The following is a 10036-nucleotide window of genomic DNA, read 5'->3' on the forward strand; positions in this document are numbered from 1 at the left end:
TGGCCTCCAGCACCACTGTGAGGAATCTGGGAGTTATCTTTGATCAGGACATGTCGTTTAAGTCTCACATTAAGCAAATTTCAAGGACCGCCTTTTTTTCACCTACGTAATATTGTGAAAATCAGGAACATCCTGTCTAAAAATGATGCAGAAAAACTAGTCCATGCATTTGTTACTTCTAGGCTGTATTACTGCAATTCCTTATTATCAGGCTGCTCAAAAAAGTCCATTAAGACTCTTCAGCTGATCCAGAATGCTGCAGCACGTGTTCTGACAGGAACCAGGAAAAGAGATCATATTTCTCCTGTCTTAGCTTCTACGCATTGGGTTCCAGTAAAATCCAGAATAGAAAAATCATTCTTCTTACCTACAAAGCTCTTAATGGTCAGGCACCATCTTATCTTAAAGAGCTCATAGTACCTTACTACCCCACCAGAGCACTGCGCTCCCAGAATGCAGGGTTACTTGTGGTTCCTAGAGTCTCCAAAAGTAGACTAGGAGCCAGAGCGTTCGGCTATCAAGCTCCTCTCCTGTGGAACCAGGTTCCAGTTTGTGTTCAGGAGGCAGACACCATCTCCACATTTAAGAGTAGGCTTAAGACTTTCCTCTTTGATAAAGCTTATAGTTAGGGCTGGCTCAGGTTAGTCCTGAACCATCCCTTAGTTATGCTGCTATAGGCCTAGACTGCCGGCGGATTTCCTATGATGCACTGAGCTCCTCTCTCCTCTATTTCCTCTCCCTCTGTATGCAAACTCATCCCATTATTGCATGTTACTAACACAACTTCTCCCCTTTCTGGTAGTCTTGTGCTTTCTCGTCCCTCTCCTCTCTCCTCCTATCACTTCCTGCAGGTGTTTCTGGCTCTGGAGCTGTGGAGTCTGGATCTGTGGCTGCGGGTCACCTGCTGCCCCCGTGTTCCTGCTCGACACCCTCTGCTACAACTATTGTTACTAGTCCTATTGTTATTATTGTTATTATAATCATTAACATTATGATTGTTATCATTAACACTACTATACATATCTATACCATTTTTCATTTAGTCTATAGCAACATCACCTTTACTGTCTGTACCTCTGTGTGTATATTGTGTAGGCTGCCTCCCTCCCCTCCCTCTCGTTCCATCCCTCTCTCTCTCTCTCTGTTCCTCTCTCTCTCTCTCTCTCTCTCTCTCTCCTTCACCCCAACCGGTGGAGGCAGATGGCCGCCCACCCTGAGCCATGGTTCTGCTCGAGGTTTCTGCCTCTTAAAAGGAAGTTTTTCCTTGCCTCTGTCGCCCAGTGCTGCTCTTGGTGGGAATCTGTAAATAACATCACAGAGTACGGTCTAGACCTGCTCTTTTATGAAAAGTGCTGTGAGATAACTGTTGTTGTGATTTGGTGCTATATAAATAAAATTGAATTGAATTGAATTGAACTCCAGAACCAGAAACACCTGCAGAAAGCAACAGAGAGAGAGAGAGGAGAGGGATAGAAAGCACAAGACTATGGAAGAGAGAAGAAGTGAAGTTAGTAACATGCATTTATGGGAAGAGGTTGAATACAGAAGAAAATAAAAATCTTTCTAATAAATGCAGAAAGTTGTTTGTGGTCCTTTTGTTGTTCAGACCTACAGTGAACACAGACTTTTAACTAGAATCAAAAAACAAATCAAAGATAAAACAGTGTAATCTGTTATCTGTCTTCCCTTCGGCATGAAAACACTTCCAAGTTCTTGTGTATCCCATCCCATTGTGTAGGCCTATGGTGCCCTCGGTTATGGCTCCTCAGAGATCAAGATTCAAGACCAAAACCTCGATCCACAAGAACAGTTTCTTCCCAACTCCAGCTGGCCTCTCTAAAAAGGCAAATTCATAGGCTATGTATAAAAGCTACATGTTAATAAGCCCGATTCTGAAATAAAATAAATAACAGGCTTATAGACTGTATAAACCAACGCCTTTGATCCCTGGACGCCTAATTATACAACAGTTCCTGTTTCATCCCGATAGGGGCGCTACTCTGCCACGCCGCCTTAATGTCTTCCGGTACACAGCCTTCATTGCCCCGCTTCGTTCATCCAACAGTCCTTCCGGTTTGACCGACATCGCAGATAGCAGGTAGGATTTAATGTGTACAACCATGAACTAAAATCTACGTATTATCTCTGCCATCCATCGATTTCAACCAAAGAATTCGACACTACACCAATCTTTGGACTTCACGTAACAACTATGTCCATTCATGTACCACGGAAATAAATGAAATGTGTATTTTAGTCTCTTCGGTTAACACAATGTAGCTACTGATAAGCTCCTGAATTCTGTAACGTTACTTATTGTTTGCAAGCAGAAACCGCACAGATTTCAGCACGACAACTATGGATATTGTTGAGCGTCTGTGTTGGATATAGTTTAGGCCTATATAAAGTCATGTTCTATCGCTTCATGTCCGGTTTGAAGGCTCTCCACCCGCGGTTGAATCACTAACGTTACCGCGTCTCTGCTTGGGGGATGTGACATCTTCACTTACATTTACAAACTTTGCACTTGAGTTGATGATTGTGTGTGTTGTCTTCTGCAGATATGGCTATTCGCTACCCCATGGCCGTTGGCCTTAATAAAGGCCATCCTGTCACCAAAAATATAACTGCTCCAAAACACAGCCGCCGACGCGGGGTGAGTATCTGCTGTTGACTAGTTTTCCTTCCAGCTGCTCTCATGGCTGTAAACCACTCTTCATTTTCAATAGATTGTGATATTCAATGACCAGATTTTAGAAAAGATGTATTCAGATGTACACGAAATGCACATAGCTTAAGTTTGCACGATTAATTTAATCGCAATCGTCGTCACGTGGGATAATTACCTAACCGCAAAACGGGTGCGATTTAATAAAACAAAGTGTGTGTGACGCTGTCTTCTCTTTGTACCTGCAGTCTACTCATTATCCACGCTCACACTGGGCTCTCGCATGTGCCTCTAAAAACAGGTAGACCTATGTGCAATCAGAAAAAATGTTAATGAGCGTGACCGCCTCCCTGACCCACCGCTACTCGTTTAAAATATCATCGGACTCGCTCTGTGACAGACAAAGCGACATCGTTGGCAGTTGAAGCGGTAAGACAGAAGAAAAGTATTGGTATCAGATTCTGTGACTAAACCCAAACGATGATGTTTTCCTAACCATAACAAAGTACTTTTGGTGCCCAAACCTAACCAAATTGCAACCGCTTCAAGTCGTCAACAAAGCCTCTGGTGCTTAACTTCCCATTTGGGTCACAGAATCTGATGGGTCACACATTTTCATGTCACACCGGAGCTTTATCGCAGCCATTATAGTCCATGCTTTTGAGTTCACCAGATGCGGATCCCAGAAGCGGCTATCCACTCCACAGAGAATAGGGTTGTGTTCAAAACGGAAGGCAGCTGCCTCGCTACAATAATAGACAGCTGCCTCAGAAGGCATCACTTTAAAATGAAGGCATCTGTTACCTTTGGTTTCGAACAGCCTTCTAGGGCAGCACTTACAGCAACGCATGATGTCAGCAAGCTTTGTGTCTGTTCTGGCTGTCAGAAGAGAGACTTAGCATCAGTTAACTAGCTATTGAAAAGTCAAATGGCACCTCAGAAATCATACTGGACAAAGTTGGTTGCATACAGTCTTGTTCTAATATGATCAGTGCGTAGTTCTCGCTAGCTTCTCAAAAATCGAAGCGAGAAAACTACTAAACTTTTAAAAAAACTGATATTTGTGTACGAATTTGACTTGTCGCCATCTTGACCAGTTTTCGAAAGCTACAGTGGCCGCAGCTACGCTGGTTTGAGTAATAGACAGTTTTGAAGTCAGCATCAATAGTGACTTGATGCTGACTTCAAAACTGTCCATTACTGGGGCAGTGTGAACGAATCTTACGTGACAGGAAGAGATCGTTCGAGCCGTTTCGAACAGCACTCGATGCCTCACTGTCCTTTTGGACATCTGAGACAGCAGTTTAGCCAGTTTCGAACACAGCCTATGTAGCCGGTCTATTTTTGCCGCTAGCTGCGTCAAGCAGCACAGAGCAGATCAAACCAGGCAGGAAGAGAATCAGGTCAAATTTCAAATAAAACACCCTGTGGAGAATCCCAATTGTAAAACGACAGTTGAAACAGACACCATTTAACTACGTAGCATACTTAATCATAGTAGAAGCACAAAAAGCAAACACTGATTACCAAATCAGCAAAATCTAAACATCAGCAAAATCAGGCAGGCAAAATGCTCTGATTCTGAAGTGCTCATAGACTCATAGTACCATTTGTTCCATTATAATCAAATTGCAATATTTTCCACAATAATCGCAATGACTTTCTCCAAACCGTGCAGCCCTAATAACCATGCATTTTTACTTTTGCCTTGGTGCCTGCATTTTGCAATTACACCATATAGTCTTTAGCACCAGATTACCTTATAGTTCTGATGAAAAATCTCTTCCACTGCTAGAAGGCAGATTTGTCACATTACAACATGAAGCCATTTTAGACCGTAATTAACATGGTATGTGGATCACATTGTCATAAGCATTCTTTTTCAGTGTTGGCAATATACTACAAAGGTGTGATTTATATTTATGACAGCCTTAATTGTTCTGAATTTCAGATAAAGTGGATCATGTTTAAATCGTTGTCTTGATGTATAATGTGTCTTCTGCAGCGTCTGACCAAACACAGCAAGTTTGTTCGAGACATGATCCGTGAAGTGTGTGGTTTTGCTCCGTATGAGAGGCGTGCCATGGAGCTGTTGAAGGTGTCAAAGGACAAGAGAGCCCTCAAGTTTATCAAGAAGAGAGTGAGTTCGGATTCCTGTTGGCAGAGCTCTTTAACATTGCATACCAGTGTACACCACAGGTCAAAGGTTTTAGAACATCCCCATGTTTAAGTAGCTCAACTCCAGTGACAAACCTTAAATGGCACAAAAGTAAGCAGAAAACTGCCAAAGTTAAACAGTGTTCACGTCACCAAAATGGAGACTTTCACATTTAACAATAAAATGAAGATGTTTTGTTCATTATTTAACTGTAGGATCAACCAATGACCAGCTGCTGTCTTCCTTCATGCTTGCTCTGCAGTCTGGTGGTGCAGCAGCAGAAACTTCTATATCTCTTCCGAGAAGGCAGCAGGGTGAACAGGCTGTGGCTCTAACCCAGGGGTCGGCAGTATTCTTTGTGCTCTGCAGACACCTCACCAATATAACTGCTGCTTGGGAGATGGGTACCAATCTTCTGAGCAGTTTTAATCAACTGCTACAGAGCCCTGTAGAGGATGCTTTCTATTGCTCCTCTGTAAAAGCGGACAAGAACTTGGCGTGGGAATTTGGCTTTCTTAAGCTTCCTCAAGAAATGCAGTCATTTCTGAGCTTTCTTCACCAGCATGGAGATGTGAGATGTCAGGTTCTCTGTGATGCTGATTCCCAGGAACCTGAAACTATTAATCTGCTCCACTGATGTACACAGGAGTGTCTTTATCTCCTTTTCCCTAAAACCTTAGCATTATAGTTGAATAATTGACACTTGTTTAAACTTGACTTTTGTATCCCTAAACTTTGTTCTTAAATCACACACAGTTCAGTGTCATGCAAACAATACAGTAGGCTACGCCTGTCACACTAACTCACTAACATTACCTCTAACTGCAAATGTAAACCAGCGTACCTTGATTCTTTCAGTGCTTACAGTTGACTGGGATGCAGCAGCCTGTGTCAGTGATTTGTCTCGTTTGACTTCTTCCATACGTTTGTGCCACATTTCTCCATGTTTTGTGGTCAAGACAGTCAGTAGACTACTTGCTTTTGTTTGACCACAATACTGCAAAATGTGTGTGAACAAAGATCTGGTTCCTGTGCTGTCCTTTTCTTTTTTTTTTTTTTTTTTCTTTTTTTTTATTTATTTTGTAGCCAAATGTGAGACGTTGGTATCACACGTCTGCTGTGTCTTCTAAACAAGTGAGTTTACTGACGTATGTCAACACTTTGCGGGAAACTACGGTGATGGGTCAAATTTGCAGAAAAGTTGAGGTGATTGGTGAAAATTGCATTGTCATGCTATTTCATGGGATTTGTTGAATTTGTGTTAATAGTTGATAGAAACGCATTTCTACAGTAAACATGTTGGAACAGCCTGTTAATACACCCTCAGAAGTCTTATATAATATTGCAACTAAAATGGCCGTTAAGGAAGGAAAACTAGTCATCAGTTGTTCCTACAGTGAAATAATGAACAAAACTCTTAAAACTCCACTTCTATTAATTTTATATCTGAAAATGTTTGTTTTGGTGATGCAAATGTTTTTAACTTTGGCAGTCTGCTTACTTTTGTACCTTTTTTTTTGGTTTTTCAGTTACACCTCACTTACCAAACCGTGGCAGTGGAAAATAGACTTGTGATTAAGCTTTATACTGAGTCACATGGACACAAACCTTTTTTTTTTTTTTTTTTTTAGAAAATCTTGATTGTGTCTTTCTATTTGTATGTCCAGAGTTGTACTCATACATAGTTGTATTCATCTAGCCCCCACAGATGTTGAATTCAGGGCTCCAGACTGCGACAGTATTAGACAGGGTACTGCAAATAAATGGAACCCCAGGTGTTAAACGTAGCCCACTGCTTAAAGCAGAGCACATTATTTCTGTAATTGACTGTTACTACTAAAGTATTTATCCTTAATACAGTTAAAATTTTAAAAATATAATATGTTGTATGGAGATTTAAGAGGTGTCTTCCTTCCCCAGATTGGCACTCACATTCGGGCCAAGAGAAAGAGAGAGGAGCTGAGCAACGTACTGGCTGCCATGAGGAAGGCTGCCGCCAAGAAGGACTAATCTGTCAATAAAAGTTTGCAAAACTCCAGACTGTGCATGATGTATTTGTTTCCAAAACATATTTGAAAATGTTCTTTTTGTAAGCTACATTTTGTATTTGCATAAAAATATTCATTAGTTTGTTAATGGCGTGTATTGCAATGATTGAATCGCAGGACTTCTGTAAAATATGGTCATGTTTTGGCAGAAAATTAGCATCATATCAGCTCCTTGTCAGTTTATCAGTAATGGGGGGGAACAATATTGAAAGTACCATCAGGGCAGTAAAGATAGTCAGCATGTTGGACGAGTGGTCACCTCATAGGTTGTGGGTCCTGGGCTCAGATTCATGGTCTGCTCCAAATCTGCAACCCAGGGGTCGGAAACCTTTTCTGTGATGAGTGTCAATATACAAAGATGAAGGCATCCAGGGTCTTTCTCATTTCCACCTACTTGATCCTTGTCTCCTCGCGGCGCGTGATAGTCCCTCCCACCCGAGATGCGAGCGAGAGGAGTCGAGGAAACGGGCATTTAACGAGATGTCCTTTCCTCGGAGCCGTCATTTTAAAGCAACGTCAATTAAATGACGTGTTGCACAGCTGCATCATCTGTCCAATGTTAGAGCTCTGATCTCTGTCAGAGCAGCCTTTAGCCCTAAAGGCTACAGATCATTTCTTCACAATCCAGAAACATCTCGAGGTTCCAATAAACATAGCATCTGTTAAAAACCGCAAACAGCAGCCTGATCATTCCCAAAGCTAGTACTTTTTTTGTGGTGCGCCTTTTTCTTTAAACAAGAGATCATTTTCATCATCAGTCGCTTTACAAAATGACAGTAAAATCACATCTAGCCCCAATTGGGCAGACTACATGGGCACTACTATTATAACGTGAAACAAATCAGGTCTGAATGCTCTGCTTGATATTACAGCCTATAATTTCACTTCAGCAGCTCTTTGCACTGTTGTCACGATATGTCCCTGATGGGTGTCTCAGCTAAAAATAACCTGTGTTGGTAAAAAGGTGAATACTTATCCTATGAATGACAAAAGCCATGTGTTTCTCTCAGTGTAACAGGAAATAATCATACAAATGGGTTGTGCAAGGCAACAGTCATGTAGACATACCGCCAATAAACACCTGCTGATGCAACTCTGCAGCAAACCAACAGAAAATAATCTACCACAAAAACATTTCCAACAACATAGTCTAGCATGAATTTCAAGTTCAAAAGCAAAAGCATTATCATAAAAGCAACAATCATAATAAATGAGCCAAACAGCAGCCAAAAAAACAATTTAAATCAGTTCAGCCACAATAAACAAAACAATGCCCGATTAATATAGACTGCACTATACTGCAATTTCACCAAAAATGTGAACCCTTGTCAAACCCGTTTAAAGATCCTTCTTATTTTACAGGTAGGTATTTTTCACACTTCCTTTTGGTTTGATTTACAAAATAACCTTTTTGACAAATTTTGACAAAGACATACTAACAAAGCTAAAGTACTGTTTTTTAAGTACAAACCTCTCAGCTGACATTACATAATTAAGTTGATTAATATCTTGGATAAATATTATATCCATATAATTATATTGCTTAAAAGATTACCCTACTTTTATATTTTTGTGTAAAAATGTATTCTTGTACTTTCAAGTATTTTTCCAGCAACACTTTTAATGACAAAAAAGGCTGGAACATGTAGGGCTATACTCCTTGTATTGTTCAACGAAGGTTAAAATCAAGGGCAACTGGACTTTGTTGAACCATGTCCAGTTGCCCTTGATTTTAACCTTCGTTGGATAACTATGACCTGGATGACTGAGAATCTTCATAGACACTCCTTGTATTGAAAACAATCTCTGGTTCCCCACTCCAGTCCAGTTGGTGGCGGTAATCCACCTCTTGGCTAGTTTGGCAACTGCCAATAAAAAAAAAGAAGAAGTAGTTCAACTTCGAGCCTGACGGCGACGAGCTTATCCACGACGTTGAGCACTGGCGACGGAGTAGCCACATATATCCACATATGGGACGCTTGATACTGACGTGTCGACGCTGTGTCGAGATCATAGACAGTATATTACTGGACGAAGCCACCCCGCTGATTTGAATGGAGAGCAGTGGAGCCAGTTTTGGACCAATATTTTTTTTTAATTATTTTATTATTATTTTATTGAAATTTAAAACAAAACAGTCAGGGGCTGCTATATAAGAAGACAACATACATAAATAATAACAAAGGAAGGACTTTGCGAAATAAAAACTAAATAAAAAACAGAGATTCAAAGTAATATCTCATCTGTCCAACACAGTTAGATTTGATTGCCTTCTTGTTCTTAATGGTTTTAATTGTGGTGCTATACTGATGCAGTTCTTGGAGAAAGTGCCCAAAGTGTGGTTTGGAGTCAGACCATTTTTTCTTGTGGATGTGGAATTTCCCCAATACTATTACCAACTGTACAAAAAAAATTACATCTTTTTCCTTCTCGTTTCTTTCAAAACATATAAAAATGTCCTTTTCCTGAAGTTGAAACGTTTGTCCAGTTTTCCTTTTCATATAAAGTTCAACATCCCACCAAAACATTCTACAGTATATACATTGATAAAATAAGTGACAAACTGTTTCTTCATGTAATTGACAGAAAGTGCAAGAATACTCTATATTCAATCTAAATCTCTCAAACGTCTTTTTAACTGGACATATACGATGTAATATCTTAAAGGAAACCTCTTTTACTTTGTTGTTAAAACAGAATTTGTCTACAATAAGTCACATTTTCTGCCAATTAATTTCTCCATAAAGTGAAGTCCAGAAGAATCTGCCTGGAGAAAGAGTTATTCCTTGTATGCAGTTCCTGATATATTTATTTGAACATTTATTTTTAGTAATTTCAATTTCTCCAAGGAATATACTACTGTTAAATGGTTGGATCCTTGAGACCTCACTAACCAAACCTCTAAGAAGTTGCAGCACCCTCCTTGGCACAGCATCAGAAACCACTGCATATTCTTTTGGCGTAACTGGTAAACTGAATTCAGCGAGGAATTCCTGATAAGTTAGTAACTGCCCTTCAGCACTGACAAGCTGTTTAACTAATACAATACCATTGGCACCCCATATCTCATAATATAGTAATTTATTTTTATATTGAATATTCTTGTTGTTCAAAATGCAGTAATTAGTTGGTGAAAAATTATGCTTGTAAATTAACTTCCAG

The 10036-nt window shown here is 40.1% G+C and overlaps 1 protein-coding gene across 1 annotated transcript; it reads left to right on the forward strand.

Moving 5' to 3' along the window:
* Positions 1–1960: 1960 nt before the first annotated feature.
* rpl36 (ribosomal protein L36) lies at positions 1961–6864 on the forward strand. Its single transcript, XM_046049209.1, has 4 exons — positions 1961–2098; positions 2562–2656; positions 4674–4808; positions 6747–6864. The coding sequence occupies exons 2-4, from the start codon at positions 2564–2566 to the stop codon at positions 6834–6836; spliced, it is 318 nt and encodes a 105-aa protein (XP_045905165.1). The 5' UTR covers positions 1961–2098; positions 2562–2563; the 3' UTR covers positions 6837–6864.
* Positions 6865–10036: the final 3172 nt, after the last annotated feature.

The sequence above is a fragment of the Micropterus dolomieu genome, linkage group LG05 (assembly GCF_021292245.1).
Source record: "Micropterus dolomieu isolate WLL.071019.BEF.003 ecotype Adirondacks linkage group LG05, ASM2129224v1, whole genome shotgun sequence".
Classification (NCBI taxonomy): Eukaryota; Metazoa; Chordata; class Actinopteri; order Centrarchiformes; family Centrarchidae; genus Micropterus; species Micropterus dolomieu.